Genomic DNA, 25775 nt, shown 5'->3' on the forward strand with positions numbered 1-25775 from the left:
AACAGAAGTTGTGACAGTTGAGGATTGATTGAGAGGAAAATTTTGGGAAAGGTGGTTGTATAGGGATTGAAATGCTACCCTTGCTGTGAGTTCCCAGTCAAGTGAGGCCACAGCCTCCTGGAGAAATTAAAGGGAAGAATTAGAGAGAAATTTTAGATACACATTTGGATAGATGCAAAATGGTATTGAAGTGGTGGCGTAGATGCATAAGGCCCCAGGAGTAACACTGAAGTAAAATCATCATTATGCACTGTGCGCCTCCAAGGGTAATGAACTTGAGAGATGGGAATGCCTGAGGGAGGGTGAATAGTTGGTGACTTTAAGAAGACCATATGCGTGATGAGTGATTTTCTTTAAATATTTAGTGTTTCAGTATTATAAACTATCTTTGAAGGACGTATGTGTAGAAATAGGATTGTTGGAAAGTGCTGCATTGCCTGCAAAAGGGAATGTAAATCTTACAAGGTACATTTAGAGGCATGAAAAGTACAGGGGGGGCCACCAAGACTGCGCTAACACATTCTTTACTAAACCTTTCTAAACTAAAAACCTTTTGCCTCTACATGGTTTGTGTCCCTCTATTCCCTGCCTATTCATATATCTGTCAAGATGCCTTCTAAACATAGTTACTGTGTCCATGTCCACCATCTCCTCTGGCAGCTCATTCCAAGCATTTACCACCTTCTGTGTTAAAAAAAAAATAAACTATCTCTTACATCTGCCGTAAACTTACCGCTCTTATCTTAAATCTATGTTCCCTAGTAATTGAAATTTCTATCCTGGGAAAAAAACTCTGAATATCCATTTTATCCATGCCCCTCAATTTTGTAAACTTCTATTAGGATGCAGTTCATCTTTAAATGTTTAAGTGAAAACAAACCAAGTTTTATAATCTGTCCCCTCATACCTAATACCCTTCAAACCAAGCAACATCCTGGTAAACTTCCTGTACCCTCTGCAAAGCCTGCACAACCTCCTTGTACTATGGCAACCAGAACTGTATGCAATATTCCAAATGTGGCCTAACTAACATCCTACACAGCTGCAACATGATTTGTCAATTTTTATATTTTCTGCTCTTACCAATGAAGATAAGCTTACTATACTCCTCCTTGATCAACTTATCCACTTGTGTTGCCACGTTTGGGGAACTGTGAACCTGTATGCCTAGATCCCTTAGTATGTTGATGCTGTTAAGGGTTCTGCCATTTACTGTTTACTTCCCTCCTGTATTAAATCTTCCATTTGTCCTGATTAAACTCCACTTGCCATTTCTCCAAGTATCCAGCCTATCTATATCCTCTGGAATCCTCCTCACTATCTGCAGGTCCCCCAGACTAATCAGGCCACATACATTACCACTGAATCACTTATATGCATTACAAACAATGTAGGTCCAAGCAAAGTACCTTTGCACTACTACTCTCTGACTAAGCCAGTTCTGTATGCATCTTACCAGCTCACTGCAGATCCCTTGTGACTTCAAAGTAAGCATTTGTGTGTTTGACCCAACTTTGTCAGGGTATGAGGAGTGGTTTGTGTCTCCTAGATACTTTTTGGTATAAGACACACATCGGGAACACAATTTCATGTAAACATCATGAAGAATTAGCCAGTTCTTATTTTTTACTGTGATTTTTGTTATTGGCTTGAGCAAGTTTGAATTTATCCAAAGTCACAGTTGAGGGGGTTGCCTTATGAGGAGAGACTGAGTAGACTGGGATTATATTCGTTGGAATTTAGAAGAATGAGGGGGATCTTATCGAAACATATAAAATAATGAAGGGAATACATAAGATTGAAGTAGAGAGGATGTTTCCACTGGCAGGTGAAGACAAGAGGGCATAGACTCAAAATTAGGGGGAGCAGATTTAGGACTGAATTGAAAAGGAACTTCTTCACCCAGAGGGTTGTAAATCTATGGAAGTCCCTGCCCAGTGAAGTAGTTGACACTACTTCAGCAAACAATAAAGAAATTAAGGGATATGGTGAGAACGCAGGTAAGTGAACCTAAGACCACGAAACGAACAGCCATGATCTTAATGATTGGTGGAGCAGGCTCGAGGTGCTAGAAGGCCTACTCCTGCTCCTGGTCCTTATGTTCTTTCTTTATTGTATTGTGTTTGTCCCACACAGGTGGAGATTCACAGTCTCTAAAGGAGCATCTCATAGATGAGCTGGATTATATCCTGGTACCCACAGAAGGCTGGAATAAGCTGGTCAGCTGGTATGGATTAAAAGAGAACCAAGAGCCAATTGCACGAAAGGTATCTCATCTATATGCATGATAATTGGAAGTCAGAGGGTCATAGCAAAACTAGGTAAAACTGAAGAACCAAGGAATAAAAGTATGCTAATACATTAAGGTGAAGAGGAATGGCAGGATCATCAATGTCGGCATACATCCATTGGGTTTAAGAGCTTGTTTCTGTGCTGCAGGCTCTAATTATGGAAAATATCAACTCAGACTGTCTACCACGTTTGTGTACAGTATAATTGCTTATAAATTGCTATGTGTAGTCATGCAGGCTAATGGCCATTAGATTCAAACCAGCTGTCCAGCTAACTTATCCACAAATTCAGTTCAGTTGATAGCAGTAGAATTATAATCTAAATTTTATAATCTAAAATCAGTAAAATCTTTAAAGCATTAGAGGAAGATTTCATTGTGATGCTGTTGCGCCCTTAGTTTTATATTGAATTGACATGTTGGGGAATGAGTTAGTGCTAATATCAGTGGATTAGTAATCTGAAACCCCCTGCTAATAACTGGACTAGCCTAATGGCACTATGTAACCTCTGTTTATCATTGGTGAACCAGATGGGTTTCTTTAATGTCCTTTAGAAAATTTTCAGTGTCAGTAATTTTCTGACCTAGCTGCAGACTTGTTGTGAGAAACAAAAAAAAGCCAGTCCATCGTCAGTTGTCAATTACAAAAGCCCTTGTTTTACTGATAAAACAGGTGGGGGAAGGGGGTGATAGTGGGAGAGGGATAATTTTACAAGAAGAAGAAATGAAATTTTTTTTTCAAATAAAAGAAACTCCAACCATTGCAATCTTGTTCCACATAAAAAAAATTCTTTTCACAAAGTCTGTGGGTAAATGCCCAAAATAAATGTGCACAGAAACCTCTGTCAGTGCCAATTCCCTCAGTAAGGTGGTCTCCTAGGAACTCTGATGTGTTCAGGTTCAGGAGACACCTTTAGATTTTCTCCTTTTAGTTTTTAAATTCCTTCCTGTCATCTGTCTCCTTCACTGAAGCTGCTGAGATGGAATTGCTCTCCCAGTGCTATCGACACACGAAATGTGCCTTGTTGATGAGCTTAGATTTTCTTTTTTTTGTTGCTGATTCCGACATTAGCACTTTGTCTGTGCTGGAACCCTTCACGCCCCTTCCTTACTTTGTCTAGCTTACATGTGACTCTAGACTTATAGCAATGTGGTTGCCCTCTGATAAATGAGGAATATGCAGGAAATGGTGGCCAAGCAGGCAATATCCAAATTCCATGAATGAATTGATTTTAAAAATGTTTTATTGCCAGTTACCTTACAGTTTGAGCACCTGATCTTTTTCATGTTACTGATCACAAAACAAAGCTTCAACACTCTGAATTATACAGTATACAGCAATGCTAATTTTGTACTTGGGGTTTACTTTGGCACAATCAGTTTAATCTTCGGGGTCAGAACATTTTGTTTATTGCCAAGAAAAATCTTCAGAAGTATTGCTAGCCTCATCTCAGTATTGGGAGCCAAATCTTTGAAGAGAAGAGACCAGTAGAACCTTTTCTTTTAAAGATCTCTGTAGTGTCCCTGCTAGAGCTATCTTTTGCTCCTTCCTGTTATTCATCCACATTATGCTACTTGACACAAAGCACAACATTTAGTTTTCACCTGTATGTTGAAGACATCCAGCTCCAATAAAGCCCTACCACTATTCTTGAATTTTCCATTGCAAATTACTTGCCAGACAATCAATACTTGGTTAGCAGAAATTTCCTCTGGCTAAATATTCTGAAAACTGAAAGTATTATTTTCAGTTCCTGTTTCTTAGCTACTGACTTTGTCTCCAGATAAAAACTGTCACAGGCTGTACTATACTGTTCAAATAGTGTCATATTCGCAGATGTGGCTTCTAGCCACACATCCTTGCGGTCCCTAAGAATACCTATTTCCACCCGCATAAAGCTTCTTAACATCACCCTGTCTCAGCTCAAATATTAATGCCCTCATTAGTTCCTTTCTTACCTCTGGATTCCTCTGTTCCCATGGACACAGGATCATTGGACTTAGGAACAGAAGTAGCTATTCAAACCATCGCATCTGCTCCACTAAGATCATGACTGATCTGGTTGTAGTCTCAACTCCAGTTTCCTGTCTGACCCCTTGACTCCCTTTGTTACGTTCTTTTTTCTGAGATTCTTTACACACTTGATGCAACTGCAATATGCCAACTTCTGTGAACAAGCAAAATTTATTAAGGACAGCACAATATAAGTTTGGACAAACTCTGAACGCACTTTGTCATGCTTGCGAAGCATGTCTATGGAAGCTCTCTGAACAAAGGAAATAGTCCTTTCTTCGTACAAAATCTTTACATCACAGTTAGTAATGCTCAAAAGGCAACCCCAGCCATTCCCTTCACAGTCACATGCCATTCAAGACACAATGCAGTGACCTGACCATCTCCAGAAACACACTCTTATGTTTCAAAACTGTAACTTGACCTTAAATAAATTCAGTGACTTAGCCTCCACTGTTGTTTGAAGAAGAAACTTCCACACCATGTTCCATTCACATTTGTACTCACTGGCCTGCTTTGGCTCTTGGTCAAATTCAGTTATCAAATCTCTGGCATTATCCCTCCCTATTCCTGTAATATGCTCCAGTATCTCAATTTTTTTGAGTTATCTGCTCATATCTATTTTGGTCTCTTGAACTTCCTGATTTTAATTATTTCACTATTTGTGGTCGTACCTTTTGATTTCCAAACTCTTAAGCTCTGGAATTTGGTCCTATATCCCTCCCACCTTTTTGTGCCTCCATTTCCTCTTTCAGTATGCCTTGTTTGAGAAACATTTTGGCTATTTGCCTTAATTGTCTTGTGTGGCTTGTTGTCAAATTTTGCTTTATAATATCCTTTAAATGCCTGCCCATGTCTTTTAATAAAAGATACAAGTTGCAGCTGCTTATACGATCAGAATATGGTGGATGCCAGAAATCTATTATACTTGTTTTTATAGGATATATAACAGCCAATAGTGTTTTATGTCTGTCTGAGGGGACTGGTGGACCCTCAGATTAATACCTTTATGCCAGAAGAAGCAGCTTAAGCATGACTCGTAATTCTCTCAAATTTCAGCTAACAAAATATGATGAGGTAATGGAAATATGTTTCTATTCTTCGGACTAAATTTGGTTTGTTAAATTTAAAACCACCTGCTTTAAATCCACAAACAAAGGCAGAAATTGCTGGAAAAGCTTAGCAGGTCTGATAGCATCTGTGCAGAGAAATCAGAATCAACATTTTGGGTCGAGTGACCTTTCCTGAACTTGAGTTCTCTTCACAGATGCTGCCAGACCTGTGGAGCTTTTCCAGCATTTTCTACTTCTGTCTATGATTTAAAGCATCCGCAGTTCTTTCAGTTTTATTTTGCTTTAAATTGTCGTTGTGAATGGTGGAAAAGTGAAAGATCATCTTTTTACCAATTGTTCTTTTTTTGTAGCTGGAATATTTTTGCTAGCGATATGGATGCTCTAAAATAAGTTTCTTTTCAGGGAGCATTTCCTACAATGTGTTCCCACTCTAACAAGAAAGGAGACGCTACTACACCTGGTTCTTTGGAATGAGGTGGTCCAAGTAGATCAAAGTGTCAGTGGGGGGATAGTGATCATTGTATTATAAAGTTTGGGGTGACAGTGGCAAACGGCAATTGACAATGTAGCGTAAAAATAATTAAATGGGAGAGCGGCTTCGATGGAACAAGAATGGAGCTGGGTCAGATAGATTGGACCCAACGGTAGGCAAAAACTTTACCAAAGAGGCAAATTTTACTCAGGCCTGAAGACAGATGAGGAAACTTATTTGAAGGATTCAGAATTACTCAGGAGGTATCATTGGAGAAGCTGCTGGTACTAAGGTTGACAATTCATATGTACCAGATGAGATGAATCTAAGGATTTTGGCGAAAGTGAGTACAGAAATTTCAGAGGCACTGGCTGTGATCTTTTTCGTCCCTGGGATAGTGCCAGAGGTCTGGACGATGACAAGCATTAAGCCCTTGTTCAAAGAGATTAAAAGAAAAAGCCCAGCAATTGTAGATCAGAGTTTAATTTCAGTGGTGAGGAAACGTCTAGAAATGATAATTCTAGATTGCATTAATAGTCAAATAGACAAATATTGGTTAAATAGGGACAGCCAGTACAATGTTTTTTTAAAAGAAATTCATAAGCATCATAGAATCCCTACAGTGTGGGATCAGGCCCTTCGGCCCAACAAGTCCATACCGATCCTCTGAAGTGTAACCCACCCAGACCCATTCCCCTACCCTATTATACTATATTTACCCCACCCAAACCTACACATCCCTGAACACTATGGGCAGTTTAGCATAGCCAATTCACCTAATCTGCAAGTCTTTGGATTGTGGGAGGAAACCCACACAAACACCTGGCGAATATGCAAACTTCACACAGTTGCCCAAGACTGGAATCGAACCCGGGTCCCTGGCGCTGTGAGGCAGCAATGCAAACCACTGAGCCCCATAGTCCACTTACTGAAGTTCTTTGAAGAGGTAGCGGTGGTTGATGAGGGTAGTACAGTTGATGCAGTGTAAATTGACTTGAAAGCCATTTAATACAGAACCACTCCGTCGACTGGAGGTGGTTATTGCTCATGGAACAAAATGTAAATCCTTCCACATTCCAGCCTATGCAACAAATGTCTGATTGTCTAATATTAGACATTTAGACATTTGTAAGCATGAGCTGTTGGGTATGGTCAGTATCTTGTTGTTACAAGCAACCAAAGGAATGTGCTGTTTGTTACAATCTGCCAGACTCTGAAATGTACAGTTTACATAATTGGCAACTCACTGACACTGAAGTTGGGAAAAAAAAACATTTGAAAATTTACACCATAAGAGTAAAACCATTAAGCCCATCTGTGCTGGCTGAGAAAACAACTATCCAACCTAATCCACTTTTCAGCTTTTGGTGTATAGCCATGTATGTTATGGTAACTGAAAGTTTTTTTTAAATACACCGAGGGATCCGGTGTCTGGCATATATTCAGACAGTAAGTTTCACTCTCCTCAACTAGTGGACAATGAAAAGGCAATAACAGGTTTTCAACTAAGGATAAAGTGATGGTTTGAATGTCTGTCAAAATTCTGGCAGACTGGCAAAAAGGGGCAACGTGTATCCATCAATTAAATTTTCATCAGCCAGAGGAAATATCTACTTTTGTGTCTTGCTGTGCTCGACAGACTGTCATGTCGCCAATCAGCTGCAAAGAAGGGAGTTGAAAGGACTGGCTATGTAGTTGTCAAATATTTTTATAGTACTGAGCGGGATCTTTGAAGCAATATGTTTGAGAATGCCTGACCTCACTCATTTTTTCTTAATCAGTCTGCATTTGATCAATTATTAATTATGCTCATTAGTGTTATGTTTGAGGCCTGTTGACTTTCAGTCATAGTTATAGAGATCTATTGCAGAAAATGGCCTTTTAGCCCTGACATCCACTCCAGTCAGAAAAACCATTTGATTCATCTAATTCCATTTTCTCGCACTCAATTCATAGCCTTGTATGCCTTGGCCAGTGTGTACCAGTATTTTCTACAGTTGAATATATCTATACAGTCGTAAAGGGTGAAGGTTTTCAGATGCTGAAGCATAATTTAAAAGATGTAAAACAAAGTACCAAAGAAGAATGCGACTGATTGCCCCTGTGAAAAACATCAATCAGTATATCTTCAGCTATGTAAATAAGGTGTAGTAGTCACTTTTCTTTGCTGGCTTAAAAGGCTGAACTTGTGTGGAAAGGCTAGACAGGCTACGCCTATACAGGTCATTCTGCTATAACGTGCGTTTTGTCAACGTGAATTGGCGATAATGCGATTGGCGAATTGTGGACGCTGTTTGGATAAAGCGAACTCTCTCTACTGAACAGATATCGCGATTTTCTATTCGCGATCTTCTATAGCACGATTTTCGATATTAATTTTCCATAGCCTGATTTTCTATAGTGCAAGTTTGCAGAGGAACACAACTGTCATGTTCGAGTAGAATAACCTGCACCTTCTGGAATTTAGAAGAGCCAGATGTGACTTAATTGAAACATATAAAATTCTGAAGGGACTTCACAAGGTGGCTGTCAAAAGGATATTTCCTCTTATGGGAGAATCTAAATGTAGAGTTCATGGTTTAAAAATAAAGTGGCATTTATTCAAGACAGATAAGTAGGCATTTTTTGTCTCTGAGCGGTGTTTGGAGTTCCTTTCCTCAATAGGTAGTAGCTGCAGAATCTTTAATTATTTTTAAGGCAGAGGTAAATTCTTGATTACCAGGGGGATGAAAGATTGTCAGCAATATGCTCAAATGTATGGTTGAAGTCAGATCTGCCATGACCTTATTGAATGGAGGAGCAGACTCGAAGAGCCTAATGGCCTACTTTAGTTCCTTGTTCACAGGTACCTGTCACAGAAAAATTCAAATTTAGCTCTTGCTGTCATACTTCAAAAGTAACTTCAGTTATTAAAATATTTTAACTTTTCTGCTATTGCTTTTAAATGCATGCTGAAGAATTAATGAATTGTTTCAAAAATTTGCATTTTGAGCATTATGCATAGAAACTAATCATAATGCAATCATTATAAAAAAGCCTATGTAGCCATTGTTTCTGGAGGTAATTGACTGGGACCAACTGTGTGCTGTGCTTTGTGCTGTCAGTTTCAGGATATTAGAGTGGCTCGGGAAGTGTAGAAAGTGTGCAGGTTAATATACAGTAAAATATTCTAGCAAGTTGCCTTGCATGAAATACAAAGAAGTTTGTCTTTGTCTAGTATTGCTTTTATTCCTTCAGGTGGTGGAGCAGGGCATGTTTGTGAAGCATTGCAAAGTGGAAGTGTACCTAACAGAATTAAAGTTGTGTGAAAATGGTGACATGAACAATGTCATAACAAAGCGATTTAGCAAAGCTGACATCATAGGTAAGTGAACGTTCTTGACAATGTTCTTAACAATTTTCTTGTCACTTCTTTCTCTCTCCTTTCCTGAAGGCATTGTTCCCTGTCAGAGACCATTTTATGGATGTCCTCTTTTGTCTCACTCAAGTATCCCTTCATTGCATGAGCCGAGGTGGTGGTGTCTGATATGGGCTGTTTGGTCACCTGAGGGTTAATGACCAAGTCCAGCATCCACAAACTTGTCTTTCAGCAAGGAATGTTCTCTAATTATTAAGATAGGAAACACAGGCTAATTATATTGTTTCTACCTTTCTCGCTCTGTTGTAAAGCTCTTAGTGTCTTCGAAATAGCAAAGCATCAGTGTAGAACAAATTGGAAAAAACAAGTTACTTGGCTAGTTATCATGAGAAACTTTTCCTTTATAAGAAAAAAAGGAGCAATATGGCCCATCACAACTGCTCACCATTTAATACAATTATGACTGATATTTTAACCTTAATTCCACTTTCCCATCCGCTTTCCATTTGCTTGATTTCCTGAGTAAATCTCATTTGTGAACATATTTAATGATGGGGCATCCTTATACTTCTGGGTTAGGCAGTTCCAAAGTTTCTCAATCTTTTGAATTTAGGAATTTCTCCTCATCTTAGTCCTAAGTGATTAAAATCTTAACCTGGTACTGTGTCCTATGTTCTACATTCCCCAGCCTGGGGTAACAATCCCTGTGATGACTGTCAGAGTTCTTCAGAATTTTCTATATTTCAATGATATAACCTCTCATTCTTCTAAATTTCAGAGACAATCTCTCAATCATTAGAACAATCTCTCATCATTAGAACAATCCTCATCTAAGGAACCAATCTAGTGGACCTTTGCTCTACTGCCAGCGACAGTATACTCTTGTTTAAATATAAGGCCAAAATTGCATGCAGTACTCTAACTATGTTCTCACCAAAGACATGTGCAGGTACAGCAATCCTTCCTTATTTCAGTACTCCAATCCCCCTGAATATAGGCCAACATGACATTTGTCTTCCTCGTTGTTTCCTGTTCTCGCATGCTAACTTCCTTGAATAAATACACCTATGATGTTCTGATCATCAATATTTACAAGGTTCACACTTTTTTTATATATAAAAAAAATTCAACTACTCTAACTTTGCAGTCTCACATCCCCAAATGAATTTTACATCTGTCACCTTGCCCACCTAATCTGTTTGCATATTCTTTACTGCTTTTTTGTGTCCTGCTTGGCTTGCACCCCCATCTAACTTTGTCAGAAAACTCTGATTACTTGTATTTTATCTAAATCATCAGATGAATTATAAATAACTGAGGGCTCAGCATTGATCATTTCTGCATTTCACTAGTCAAAGACAGCCAACTTGAAAATACCCTGTTTATTCTTATCCTTTGCTTCTTGCCCATTAATTTATGATGGGCAATAAATGCTGACCTAGCCAGTGAATAGCACACCCCATGAATGTATAATAAAAAGGTCCTCTATTCATGCAAATTTATTGCTTGCAATTTTGAGCCCTTAACTTACATGCTAACTTTATGTGGCATTTTATCAAATGCATTTTGGAAGTCCAAGTATGCAACATCCTCTAGTTGTCTTTTATCTACATTATTAATTATATTCCCAAAAAAACTTCCTTAATTCCAACATATTTCTAGCAATCAACCTCAGTCTAACTGGCCTGTAGTTCCCTGTTTTTTTTCTTTCTTTCTCTCCCTCCTTCCTTGAATAGTGGTGTTTTATTAGATAGCGCCATCTATTTGAACCATTCTCAAATTTAGGAAGTTTTAGAAAATTGTAGCCAATACGTCACTATGTCTCTTTTAGAACTCTCAGCAATGGGACATCTGGTCTGGAAGATTTTGGATTTTAGTTGCTGTTGTTGGTTTTCATTTGTAGCTAAAATTTCTCTAATAGTCTATCTTTGCTATTAATTGTCTTAAGCTTGTCACTCATTACCCTTTTCATTGCCCTCTGTCTCATGTGATTTGTATCTTTTATTATGAAGACAGATAGCACAATATTTGTACCACATCCATATTTTTCTTATCGTCTACGGTGATTTCACCAGTCCTTGCCTCTGAGGAACCAGTGGTTTGCTTGGAGATAACAGTTTGATGCTACATTCATATCTTGCATGCAGGAATCTTTTAAAGACCAGTTGATCAGAGATCTGGACCAGCATGTTCCCAGGAAAATGAAGGAAAAGGATAGCAAGATTTGGGAATCTTGGATGATAAGAGAAATTGAGAACGTAGTCAAAAAGAAAATTGAGGCATATGTAAGGTTTAGGAAACCGAAGGCAATGCCTTCGAAGAATACAATGATAGCAGGAAAGAACTGAAACAAGGAATTAGGAGGGTTTAAAGGGGCCATAAACTGTCTTTGGAAAACATGATTAAGGAAAATGCCAAAGTGTTTTGTATGCATACATAAGGGGCAAGAATATAGCTAGGGGAAGGGTAGGTCTACTCAAGGACAAAGGGAATTTATCCATGGAGGAGGTGGGTGAGGTCGTTAATGAATACTCTGCATCAGTATTCACAAAGGGGAAGGGGATGCTTTATGATGAGCCTTGGGAAGGGTATGTTGATATTTTGGAGCTTGTCAGTGCAAACAAAAAAGGGGTTGGTGTTGAATATCTTGAAAGGCATTAAGGTAGACAAGTCCCCAGGACCTGGTGGGATCTATCTCAGAATGCTAAGAGAAGCAGGTGGGGAAACTGCTGGGGCTTTGTATGAAAACTTTGTACCCTCTTCTGTAGCAGGAGAGGTCCCAGTGGACTGGAGAATAGCTGACATTCTTTTGTTTAAGAAGGCCAACAGGGATAATCCAAGAAATTACAGGCCAGTGAACCTTACATCAATGGTCAGGAAAGTTTTGGAGAAGATTCTTAAGGATAGAATTTATTGATATTTGGAAGAAGTGGACTTAGGTCATGTCTCGCAAACATGATTGTGTTTATTGAGGAATTTGCAAAGGTGATTGCGGGCAGGGCAGTAGATGGTTTTCTAAAGGGACTTTAGAAAGGTGTTTGATAAGGTCCCTCGTGTCTGGTTGATCCAAAAGGCGAAATCACATGGGATCCGCAGTGACCTGGTAAGGTAGTTACAGAATAGCTTAATCATAGAAGACAGTAGCATGGAAGGGTGTGCTTCTGACTGGAGATCAGTGCCTGGGATCAGTGCTGGGACCCATGTGTTTGTAATATATGTAAATAATTTGGAGGAGAATTTAGGTGGCTTGATTAGTAAGTTTATAGGCTACACAAAGATTGGGAGCTGTGGATCGTGACTAGGATTGCCAGAGGATACAGCAGGATATAGATAGATTGGAGACTTGAGCAGAGAAATGGCAGATGGAGTTTAATCCGGACAAATTTGAGGTGATGGATTTTGGAAGGTAATGCAGGAGGAAAGTATACAGCAAATGGCAGAACCCTTAATAGTATGAACAAATGGCGTAAAGGCCCACCGTTCCCTGAACTTGGTGACACAAGTGGATAAATGGGCAAGAAGGCATTTGCTTGTTTGCCTTCATTGGTTGGGGCAGAGACTATAAAAATTGGCAAGTCATGATGCAGCTGTATAGAACTTTAGTTAGGCCATATTTGGAATATTGTGTAAAGTTCTGGTTGCTGCACTACAAAAAGGGTGTGGAGGCTTTGGAGAGGGTACCAGGATCTTGCCTGGTTTGGAGAGTATTAACTGAGGGGAGATTGGACAACTTTATTTTTTTTTCCACTTGAAAATTAAAGGATGAGGAGCAGTCTGATGGAAGTTTACAAAGTTGAGAGACATGGATAGAACAGATATTTGGAATTTTATTTCAGGGCTGAATTGTCGATTCGTAGGAGGATGTAGGTTTACGGTAAAAAGGGGATGTAAGAGGCAAGTTTTTTTTTACACAGCGGGTGGTAAGTGCCTTGATTGTGCTTCCAGAGGATGTGATGGAGGCAGATATAACAGCAATGTTTGAGGCATCTTGACAGATATGCCAGATATAGGTAGAGAGTAGAAGGGTATGGGCCACGTAAAGGCAAAAATGTTTTAGTTTAGAAAGGCATCATGTGTCGGGGAGCCGAAGTGTCTATTCCTGTGCTGTGCTGTTTGTTCGTTCTTTAATATTTCAGTTAGCCATTTTTTATGTTGGTGGGTGGTACGGTGGCACAGTGGTTACCACTGCTGCCTCACAGCGCCAGAGACCCGGGTTCAATTCCCGCCTCAGGCGACTGACTGTGTGGAGTTTGCACATTCTCCCCGTGTCTGCGTGGGTTTCCACCGGGTGCTCCGGTTTCCTCCCACAGTCCAAAGATGTGCAGGTTAGGTGAATTGGCCATGCTAAATTGCCCATAGTGTTAGGTAAGGGGTAAATGTATTTTAATGAAATGTATTCTTGTTAAACATTTTGAATTTGTTAGTTCAAATGTTTCCCACTGTTTATTGCCATATGTTTGTCTATTTACCCAAACAACATACAATCTGCTGCTGAATCCAGCCACGTTAGAGGAATTTGAAGAATTTAAGAAAGCAACAGGCTCAGCAGCAACTCTGTGAACTCCTTTGAACACAAAGACTGCTACTCACCACTGAACGTAACTAGCAGATGGAAAAGTATGTGGAGCATTACATCAAACTCAATGCAAAGAAAAACATAAGTCACTGAAACTGCGTCATTCAAGCCTTTCTAGAAGACCTGGGCAGTGAGCCTACCACAGTAGACATCAAGAAGGTAATTGACTTTCTCGCTGCTGGTAAAGCCATGGGAAATATAGTATCCCAACAGAAATCAAGGGTGGAAAACTGACACTGTTGCAGCATCTCCATCAACTTCTATGTCACTGATGGAAGGAGAGGTCTGTGCCTCAAGACCTACATGATGCAAGCATCGTCAGTTTATACAATGCCAAAGGGAGATCACAGTGACCACAGTAATTACTGAGATATCTCATTGCTGTATATTGAGGAAATCTCACATTGGTCTGACCAGATAGTAGATCCTGGCTTCATACATCTTTTCTGGACCTCCGTGTACCTTCAAAACAGGCAGATTGACAGTCAACAGACTTCTGTAATTACTGAAGTGAGAAAGTGCCCTGAATAGTGCAGCCCTAAGGTCCTTCAAGGTTCCTGTACTTCATTCCTTTCCACAAAAGCTTGCACAGTTCATAATTTACAATGGTTAGACATCAAATACATTTAAGTTTAGGAAAGATGTTAAACAGGACTGCATCCTGACTCCATCTCTTCTCGTTCAAAACTTCTTGCCAAACCAAGTGGATAAAGTCCTAGTCCTTGAATTGCTGTTCGTTGTTAATGCTGTGTGTGCATTACATAACGAATTCACCTGCACTTGTAGGTGAATTTAGGCTGGCAGTCAACCTCAAGAATACTCAAGTTACAGACCATAGAGACTCCCACTTTGCAGCAATTTGACCTGGATTCACAGGCCACAGCCATGAAGTCAAATTTAAGAAGGGATGTGGATTAAAGGTAAACTACTAAAAGATAAAGCTCTTCAGATGCAAGGCTGGTGTTCTCAGCACCCTTGTTTTATAGCAAGAAAGCATGGAGAACTTGTGAATGCCAAGGAAAGTGGCTGAGCAGCTTTCTCTTCTACTTGAGATTGGGGATTTCCTACAAGGAAGGAGTGCCATTATACATGTACATCCACATGCAGGGATCCTCTGCATTTTTGCTGCCTTGAATCAGGGTGATTCCTTTGGCTTGGTCGTGGATTGAGTGAACGAACACTGCATTCCCAAAGACATGCTCTGTGGCTAGCTTGCTGTAGCAGAAGACTAACGGGTTACCCATGCCTGCAAACAAGTCCTCGAGTTGCCTGAGTTCATCATCATTGAATGGGAAGTCCTTGCTACTGGAAACTCAGTCAAGTGAGACATGGAAGAAGCAGGACAAAAAAGAAAATAGGTGGCAGTAAAGAGAGCCTTGTGGAAGGGAAAAAGAAACAATCAACCCTGAGTCCACACTCTTCATCTTTGCATCGTGAGTCAGCCTGTACAGCCAGAACAGATGATATTCCATCTGGAAGGAGTCTCCCAAGACAGTTAGATCAATTTACTGTCAATCTAGCAAATCAACCTTAGCTTGCTGTTCCCCCAACTTAAATAATTCACTTGTTTGGGACTAGACTGTGTCATTTTCAAACTTAAGCTGAAATTGTGTTATAAAATCACTTTTTCCCAGTGGATATTTTACTATGGGATGGCAAGTTATCCCTTTCTCACTGCTCAACACTGGATCTCAAATATCTTTAACCATAGTTCATCCCATAATGTGTTGTTCCAAGAAGTCATGAAAATATCTCTCAAATTAATGTTCTGGGCAACCTTTATGAATTTATTGCTTCTGTCAATATGAAGATTAAAATAGGCGAAAGTGAGGATTGCAGATGCAGGAGATTAGAGTTGAGAATGTGGTACTGGGAAAACGCAGCAGGTCAGGCCGCATCTGAGGGGCAGAAGAATCAACATTTTGGGCTAAAGCTCTTAATCAGGAATGATCCCTGATGAAGGGCTTTTGCCTGAAACATTGATTCTCCTGCTCCTTGGATGCTGCTGACCTGCTGTGCCTTTCCAGCAAGCATGACACTGAAGATTAAAATAGCCAAGAGTTTCCTTTTTACGAGCAGCCAATTATTTCTCAGTTAATGCTGTGTAAGTATTGTTGGGCGGCGTGTAGACTTTTCCTATCAGTGTTTTTGATCCTTGTTATTCCTAATATCCTTTTCCTATTCTTGTTCTACTACTCGATCTGAGTCAAAATCCTTTCTCTCTCACTTCCTTATGTCATCCTTGACTAACAAGGCTATATCTGCTTTCCTACTCTCTGTTCCCTAGAGTACTTCCCAACTTTAGTTCCCTTGTGAACATGCATCTCTAATAGAGGTTAGTTATTGACCATTCAGGTCAAAAGCCTTTAATTTGATTTCTTTTTCAATTATTGCATAAGAGTTAATCGCTAAAACGCGATGACTGTTAAACTCTGACCCACTCTGCTTGTTTTCAACCAAATCACTACGCTTTCCCTATTATCTATATTTTTCTTTTTAGATTTCCAGATCTTTCTTCACCTGAATCCTTCCCAATCCCTGTCCTTTAGTTTCAAGCACTAACCACATCCCTAGTTGTATGATTCACCGGGACATGAATGCCAAAGTTGTTTAAGAGTATCTCCCACATTACTAAGTACTTTTCAATGCTTCATGAATTGTAATCCCTTTTCCCATACGAATATCAAATGCGCTTTCTGTTGTTGTGCTTGGACAAGTCTGATTATCTAGCTTTCTAATATAGGCTAGTCCTTATTTTAGGGTCTTAAAACTATGAAGGAGAAATGCAAGAGGCATATATTGTTTAGGGAGGATCTCGAGAAATATATCCTGACCAGTGCTTGGAATACAGGAAAGTATTAGCAAAATCCTGCTGGGTTTCCTGTAGCTTAATGTATGCTTCAGTAATCCAGATGGTATCTCAGCCTCTTTTATGATGACAACACCGAGAACGCAAAGCCTTACTGATAGTGTTTCAAAAGAGTTTTTGATTCAATATTGAGCCAAACATATCTTCAGATTGTGTTCTTAATTTAAAGAACATAAACGTGAGAAATGTTTATACTGTAAAACTAGCAATATTTAAATGCATTAGAATGCAGAATTGCACTCTGCATAAAGTAGCCTTTTGATAACTGTTGCAAATGTTTAGTCCCATTTAGATTGTGAAGAGGTTTAAAGAGTATTTTGAAAACCTTCTATGCAGGCTTCAATTTTCTCCCAGGCTCATTAGCTTCATTGTCTCTTATTCACCGCAAACCACAAAAGGCAAAGGCTCTTAGTCAGATATTTTTTCCAATCCATGGCATCCATAAGCTATCATATCATCTCGAAGTGGCTGCTTATTTGAGCTGTATCTGTACTGTTGAGGAGCACTACTGAATCTGATTCTATTTTCACTGGCCACTAATCCTCAAAGGATAAGGAATGATAAATGTAAATTGGAACTATGACCAATTATTTTCCTTCCATCATTGGGAATCTGTAGATCTGAGACCACATTTCAGCTCAACAAATTGGTCTGCGTCAACCAGAGTTTGAATTTTGGACCACCTCGCTCCATGAAGCTTAGTACTTAATCAGATGATGCTTTCACCTTTTTTTCAGTGATGTCTAATGTGGGAAGTTCTGTAAAAAATACTGTAAAAGTGTGTCCAAAGTTGGCTTTGTGCCACAAAAATTCAAATACCGTGACTCAAAGCCTGACTTGACGACTCTTTGCAGGTCAATGAGTTCATCATTTCTTGTAAAAAAATCTGCTAACTCAAGAAAATCATTAAATGAAGCTAATGTTTCTCTCTCTACTGATGCTATTTGACCTGTAAATGTTTCTAGTATTTTCTGCTGCCATTTCATTACTTGGGAAGTGCTTTGCTCGTTGCGTAACTTGTTGTTTAATCTTTAGTGAATCTAGTATACTCTCTAATTCATGCACTAACCACTTGTTTTATTTCCATCATTCATGTTCCTTTAACATTTTGTTCTTAGAAAATTTTGAATGTAAGGTTGTAGGATGCTGAGTCACTTGATTAGCTATAAACATCTAAAAGGATGTTGTCACTGAATGAATTCCTGTGCAATATACAGATTGTATGTCATGTTTGAACGTCATCCAGAGTTTCAGAAAGTCTCCACTTTGGAAAATCAATTTGAACAGAGGCACATAGCTAAAGACTAATCATGTTGTCATCACACTGTTGAATTTTAAAACAAAATTGTAAAGAAGAGTCAGACCGGTCTCAAAGCGTTAACTCTGTTTCTCTTTTCACAGCTGCTGCCAGTCTTGAGTTTCTCCAGTATGTTCTATTTGTTTTTGAATAAACAAAAACTAATTGCTTTGGACATCTCACAGAAGATATTTCCAAATTAACGTCTCAAAACTGATTCCCTATTGTTTTTGTTTTGAATCTCAGATACGATCGAAAAGGAGATGCGGAAGCTATTTAGTATACCAGAAGAGAAAGAAATTAGATTGTGGAATAAGTATATGAGCAACACGTTCGAACCCTTGAATAAGCCTGATAGCACGATACAAGATGCAGGACTATACCAAGGGCAGGTATAGTAGTTTAAAATCTGGTATCCGCACTTTGAATTATATTTGTAATTGAAGGTGAAGGGGTCAAAATATAGGTTCAAAGATTCTGAAATGAGTTGCAATTTCTAATTTCCAGTCTCAAATCTTAGAAAAGGCTTATGGAAATCTTGCTAATAAGTAAATGCTGCAAGTCTTGCATCAAAACTTATGAATTTGAAGCAGCAGGAGGCCATTGGCACTCCAAGGATGCTCCACCATTCAATAATACCACGGCTGATCTTTTTCTATTTCAAACTCCACATGCCCATCTATCTCCACTAACCCGAGATTCTTGATATGCAAGGTAATCAATCTCCCTCCACCTTCAAAATATTTATTGAGATTGCCTTCCAAGACAGAATTCCAAAGTTAGATAGTGACAAGATGTTGCTCTCACATCGGAGTTTAAAACGTTAAAATGTTATTAATCAACCCTCCGAGAGCCAGCAATTCTCATTGCTATCCTAAAGGTTGACCCCAATTTTTAAGCAGTGATCCCTAGTTCTGAGCTCGTCCAGAAGATATATCCTTTCCACATCCACATTGTTAAACTGTTCAAGATCTTGTATAATTCAGTGAAAACTATAAAATGGAGGAGCTGCAGTAGACCATTCAGCACAGAGTCTGCTCTGTCATATAATAAGGTCATGGCTGATTTGATCTTCAACTTTACTTTCCTGACTTTTACGCATGACCCTTGATTCCCTTAGTGATTTTAAAAAAAAACATCTTTCTCAGCCTTGAATATACTTAGCGATTCTGCGTCTGCCATAAAGGACTCCAGAGATCTGTTTAAGGTAAATCCACCATCGCCCCAGAGAAGAGCAACTGGTGGGGAGTGTAACCTGAAGGTCACCATGCCTCGGGTGAAGGGCGACATTGAGAAGATGAGACCGATGCAAGAATTCAGCCCATGCTTTTGGTGTAACTCTGCATTGCCAAGCAGCCATCCAACTAACAAAGCTATTCAGCCACTATCCAGGGTGGAGGTCAAGAATAAAAAGGGAAAGAAGACACTAGTAGGTGCAAACTTTAGATGTCTAACAGCAGCTCTACAGTGGAACAGGTAATGAGTCATGACATAATGAGGACATAACAAAGGCAGTACATTAATCATGGGTGACTAACCTTCATGTAGATTGGGATAGTCAGATTGGCAAAGGAAGAATTCATAGCATATTTGGGACAGGTTCCTAGAGCAAATGTTTGGATCCAACCAGGGTTCAGGCTGTTTTGGATCTGTTGATGGTTAATAAGGCAGATATAATAAATAGAGTAAAAGATCCTCTTGGAAACAGTGACCATAATATAACCATAACATTGGATAGCAAGATGCAATCTGGAATTCACTGCCTCGAATTGTCTTGAAGGTAGGTTCAGTGGGTTGTTTTAAATCTGAGTCAGAGAGATATCTATAAAGGAAGAACATTCAGAGTAATGGATAGAAGGCAGAGGAATGGCTCTTCCAGTGAAAAATTCACTGAGAGCCAGTGTAGACATAATGGGTTAAATAGTCTCCTGTACGTAAATACTGAGCCTGGGGGTGATTACATTGTGTCAAATTTACATCAGATGTTTTCACTGAAGGTATTTGGCAGAAAGTTCACACAGAATTTTAACACCTTAGGAGATAGTGACAAGATGTTGCTCTCACATCAGAGTTTAAAACAATGATTACCCATAGTCAGAGATGTACAGCACAGAAACACAGACCCTTTGGTCCAACTCGTCCATGCCAACCAGATACCCCAACCTCCCTTTCCCCCAAACCAGCCCCCTCTGTCCTTCAGCCCCTTTCCCCCTCCACATACCTGATGAAGGGCTTATGCCTAAACTGTCAACTCCCCTGCTCCTCAGATGTTGTCTGACCTGCCGTGTTTTTCCAGCCCCACACTTTGCCTAACTTGTCTATGTCCTGATTTTGCTGCATTTGGACATAGGTTACTTCAATGTCTGAACATCCCCATTTCTGACCTTAGGATGGAGAGAAAGTCATTGATGAGGCAGCTGAAGATGGTTGGGCCCAGGATGCTACCTTGAATAACTCCTGTTGAGATGGCTGACCTTCAATTATAATTACAAACATTTTCTGTTGTATCAGGTGTTGCTCCAACAATTGGAGATTTTCCCCCCCACCCCAGTTCCTATTGATGTTAGTATTGCTAGGGTTCCTTGACACCACACCCTTTCAAATGGGGGAGTTGCAGAGGGAATGGTCTCTGTGAAACAGGGTGGCGAGGGAAAAATATCTTTGGTGGAGGGGTCTGAGGTAGTTGGAGGATAATGTGCTCTATCCAGAGATTTGGGGTGGGAGGTGAGGACTGGGAGGGAGGAGGTCCTATCTTTATTGCAATGGAAGGGTGTGCTTTGAGGGCAGAGGTGCAGGAAGTTGAGGAGATGCCCTCAAGGGCATTGTTGATCACGTGGGAGGGGAAATTGAGGTCCTTGAAATAGGTGGACATCTAGGGTATCCTCGAGTGAAATTGCTCCTCCTTGGAGCAGATACAGCAGAGGAATTAGGAGCAAGGGATCTCATTATTACAGTTAGGTGGGGTGCGGTGGGAGGAGGTGTAGTCAAGTAGCTGTAGGAGTTGGGTTTGAAGTAGATGTCATTGTTGAGTTGGTCAATGGAGACAGATGGAGAAGTCCAGGAAGGGGAGGGAGGTATCGGAGATGGTCCATGTGAACTTGAGGTCAGGTGGAAGGGGTTGGTGACATTGATGAGATGTTCATCCTCCTAGTGGGAGCACAGGTGGCGCTGAGGCAGTCATCAATGTAACAGAGGAAAAGGTGGTGGTTGGTACTAATATAACTGCGGAAGAGGGTTGACAAGTGGCAAAAAGCCTTCATACTACCCAAATGCAAGGTAATGACTATCTCCAACAAGAGAGAATCTAACCATCACCCTTTAACATTCAATGCTATTACCATTGCTGAATCTGCCACTATCAACATCCTGGTGGCTACCATTCTCATTTAATTGGTCAAGCCATATAAATACTGTGACGAGTAGGTCAGAGGCTTGGAATCTTGCAGCAAATAACTCATCCCTGATTTCGCAAGGCTGTTGACCATATACAAGATGCAACTCAGGAGTGTGATGGAATACTCCCTATTTGCCTGGATGCGTGCAGATCCAACAACACGCAAGAAACTCAACAACGAACAGTGCACAGCAGCAGCCCGCTTGAATGGCACCACATCCACAAACATTCACTGCATCCCTCCATCATCAGTGTTAGCAGCAGCACCACCATGTGCATGTTGCAATGGAGAAACTCACCAAGGCTCCTTAACCTGCATCTTGCAACTCCACGCCATCTAGAAAGACAAGAGCAACAGATATATAGGAACATCGTGACCTGCGAGTTCCGTTCCAAGTCACTGACTATCCTGCCTTTGAAATATTTTGCTCTTCGTTCAGTATTGCTGGGTCAGAATCCTGAAACTCCTTCCCTAATGGCATTGAGGGTATTCCTACACCATATCGACTGCAGCAGTTTAAGAAGGTAGCTTACCACTACCGAATGGGCAACAAATGTGGGCCCATTCACAGTGATGCCTACAACCCATGAATGAATAATTGTGAAATTATCACTCCATTCTTTGTCGAGGCGAACACTCACTTGGTTTTCTTTTCAAATACCTGTAGGTATTCTTGCTATATATTTTTATATCTCTATAAAGTTTGCTCTTGTATTTTAATTTCTTTCTCCTGATTAATCTTTTAATCATCTGCCCTTTCTTTATATGTTGTCTAATCTTCTGACCTGCCACTCGTCTTCATGCAATTAGATAATTTTTCCATAAATTTGATGCTTTGGTTACTACTTAACCATCAATGGTGAGTTCTCCCCTGAGAATTTTTCTTTGTCATCTGAACGTATTAATTGTGTTCTCAAATATCCCCTGACATACCTGCCATTTCTCTGATTTATTCCCTAGCCTTGTATCCCAGTTCACTTTCAGTAGCTCAGCTTTCATGCCCAGATAGTTGTACTTTTAAATTTAAAATTCTAATCTTAGACTCATTCCTCCCCCTTTCAAACTGGATGTAAAATTCAGTCATATTTTGTCACTGCGTAACACATTCACTAACTGTCTGTTAATCGAGTTTTCCTGATGTCAATTTTTGATGCCTTTGTGGTCACATTTTCTGTTGTATATCGCTATGCCAAATTTGCCATTATATTTTTCATTGTCAATCACTAGGTGGTTCTGTGAAGTAAGTCTCGGATCTCTTCCAATTTGATGTCAGACTTGCATACATAAACATTAATCATTTGACTGAGCAGCAGCATGCAATTTACTGGTGCAATGACAGACCTCTTTATTTTTATTTTGTCGGCTGCTAAAATGGCCATAAATTGCAGTTAGGTTTATTGTATTTCTTTGTGTATTCTGGAAGACATTTCATTTGAGAATTTTCTTCAGTTTCTCCATAGTCTCAATTCAGCCCTATGTTCATCAGTTGCAAAAGTCAAAAGAGTAAAGCACAAACTGTTATTCAAATGGTGAAAGATTAGAGACTGCGGTGCAGCTGGATCAGATGTGCTCATGCATGAATTGCAAATGGTTAATGTGCAGATCCAGAATAAGCTTTCCTAGCTACTTTCTGTTTTGAATGTTGTTGCTTAATATGGGGGAAATTGAATACAAAAGTGGAGTGTGTTATCATTCACTTAAACATGACAGATGAGAGACTGCAGCTGGTGTATTTAAGAAAGAATTCGAATGCATTGGACATATGTCAGGGATAGTTTACTTAACTGTAACCAGGAGTGGGTAGTTTGACTTATGAGAAGAGGTTAGGCTTTTATCTGCTGGAGTTTAGAAGAGTAAGAGAAAGTGAGGACTGCAGATGCTGGAGATCAGAATCAGAACGTGTAGCCCTGGAAAAGCACAGCAGGTCGGCCATCATCCAAGGAGCAGGAGAGTTGACATTTCAGGCATAAGCCCTTCATCAGGAACCTTGACGAAGGGCTTATGCCCGAAACATCGACTCTCCTCCTCTCATGCTGCGTGACCTTCTGTGCTTCTTGAGCGCCACACCCTTTCAAATATCAAGTCAAAACCAACTTGATGGGAACATACAATATCCTGAGGGGTCTTGATTGAGTAAATATAAAGAGAATTTTTTCTATTATGGCAGAATCTAGAACTGGGGGCCACTATTTAAAAATGAGGGTCATCCATTTAAAACAGATTAGTTAAATTCTTTTCTGAAGGTTGAGTACTTGGAGCTCTCCCTGAATTTGATAATGGAAGCAGAATCCTTGAATATTTCTAAGTGCAGAGGTAGCTGGATCCTTGTGTAAGTAAGGAATTGAAAACTTATCAAGGGGAAGTGGAAATGTGCATTTGGGGTTGTAAGCAGATAAACCATGATTTTACTTTCTGTTGCTCTCAATTTGGGTTGCCTTAGATTGTGGCTATGACAGAAAGCAAGCAAACTTTATCAATGGTCAGGAGATTTTACTGTAAAGTGCGACTCAAATTTAAGTTTCAAGTTTTGTCCCCTTGTATTTAAATTTGTTTACAACACCATTCCTCCTTATTTCTAATATTTTCTGACCCTTCAACTTGAACACCACTATCTAGATTTTGTTCCCGCCTCAGGCGACTGACTGTGTGGAGTTTGCACGTTCTCCCCGTGTCTGCGTGGTTTTCCTCCGGGTGGTCCGGTTTCCTCCCACAGTCCAACGATGTGCAGGTCAGGTGAATTGGCCATGCTAAATTGCCCGTAGTGTTAGGTAAGGGGTAAATGTAGGGTGTATGGGTGGGTTGTACTTCGGCGGGTCAGTGTGGACTTGTTGGGCCGAAGGGCCTGTTTCCACACTGTAAGTAATCTAATCTAATCTAATCTAAAAAGACCACCTGTATCTTCTCTTTTCAGTTTGCCCCACCTTTATTCTGCTTTATCACCTCAGTCTCCTTTGGAAGGCACTCCTTATAACCTTATTCTTTGACTGAGCTTCTGATTAACCCACATAATCTCAATGAAGTATCTAATGATTTGATTTTATAATAGAAAAATGCAAGTTGAAAGAAGAAATGACCATTCCAGCAACCATCTCTGAGCATAATACTCAACTATTAATAAGTAATCATGATTATGATTCATCTCCCTTTCCTTGTTGCATATCACAAACCATTTATCCACTGAAAGAGGGTAACATTGGAAGAGGAGTTGGTCATTTAGCCCTTGAGTCTTTTTAATTTTTTAAAAATATATGTTGTTAACCCTACCGCCATGTGTTCAAATCATACCATGGATGAAAGCTGAATGATTGTTATAAAATCTTGTTGGTTCATTTCTTAAATTGGAAGTCAGCTTCATATTTTGAAGCTGTGATACAATAATTGGTCTCTTAAAAATTTAGGTGTAAGCTGGTTAGTTACAAAGGGTATTCACTGAATCTGTGTTTCTAGGATCTGAATTCAAATGTAAAGTCAAAAGTTCTGTCTCCAAATAAAGTGAATTGCCTCAAATGGATCTCCAGTTCACCAGAATAAACATCATATAAATAGGTAGAGCTACCTGAATTTAATGGGTGCAAAGTAAATTTTGCATTAAAAATATAGTTGTATATCCGATCTGTCATAACACAACAGCTTATGTCAGAGTCATAGAGATGTACACCACAGGAACAGACCCTTCGGTCCAACTTATCCATGCCAACCAGATATCCTATCCTAATCTTGTCCCATTTGTCAGCACTTGGCCCATATTCCTCCAAACCCTTCCTATTCATATACCCATCCAGATGCCTTTTAAATGTTGTAACTGTACCAGCCTCCACCACTTCCTTTGGCAGGTCATTCCATACATGTACCACCCTTTCTGAGGAACCATCTCATTTTAAAGTAGCAATATGTTTGTTCCATCCATAATAGCAAGTGTCAAATCACTACGTAAAAATTGGATAAATTAACTGAAAGTGCATTTTTGTCGCAGAAATCCCATAAAATGGGAACTGATTCTTCAAGAGATTAGGCAATTACTTTCAAGTATTCAAGTTTCAACAAAACAAAATGGGTACTGGCAAGGTATAAATTATCAAAATTGTTTTTCAAAAAACTTCGAGTTGTCAGATTGAATTGTGATAAATTTATATTCCAGTCTGATGACAACATGATGATTAATAAACAAAAATTGATTGTCAGTTAATTTTAGTTATATAATGCAAAAATGTGATCCATGAAATGCTTTTTGCAAGTGTTTTGAGTACCACCAACTTCAGTGATAAGAACATTAATGAAAACATGATACCAGTTTACGTTATTAGTGATATATCAAATGTTTGTTTCATCATATTATTAACAGCATGCTTATTCGTATTTCCTTTTTTCTCCTTTCTTCATTTTATCTCTAACTTCATTTTATTTTTTATCAGACTTTAGCTGCCAAACATC

General features: G+C 39.5%; 1 protein-coding gene across 4 annotated transcripts in view; it reads left to right on the forward strand.

Annotated features, from left to right (window-relative positions):
- Positions 1 to 25775, forward strand: part of usp15 (ubiquitin specific peptidase 15) — a 115262-nt gene that overhangs the window by 25471 nt on the left and 64016 nt on the right. For 2 of the 4 annotated variants that reach the window (XM_043709977.2, XM_043709978.2), the window contains exons 3-5: positions 2137 to 2267; positions 9087 to 9213; positions 18196 to 18341. In XM_043709977.2, coding sequence (XP_043565912.2) covers positions 2137 to 2267; positions 9087 to 9213; positions 18196 to 18341 — 404 coding nt within the window. Of the gene's footprint in view, positions 1 to 2136; positions 2268 to 9086; positions 9214 to 13784; positions 13943 to 18195; positions 18342 to 25775 lie in introns of those variants that run through there. The other 2 variants (XM_043709980.2, XM_043709979.2) reach the window with 2 other exon arrangements.

The sequence above is a fragment of the Chiloscyllium plagiosum genome, unplaced genomic scaffold (genome assembly GCF_037043375.1).
Source record: "Chiloscyllium plagiosum isolate Xiang-an unplaced genomic scaffold, Cpla_swu_hap1 HiC_scaffold_19, whole genome shotgun sequence".
Lineage (NCBI taxonomy): Eukaryota > Metazoa > Chordata > Chondrichthyes > Orectolobiformes > Hemiscylliidae > Chiloscyllium > Chiloscyllium plagiosum.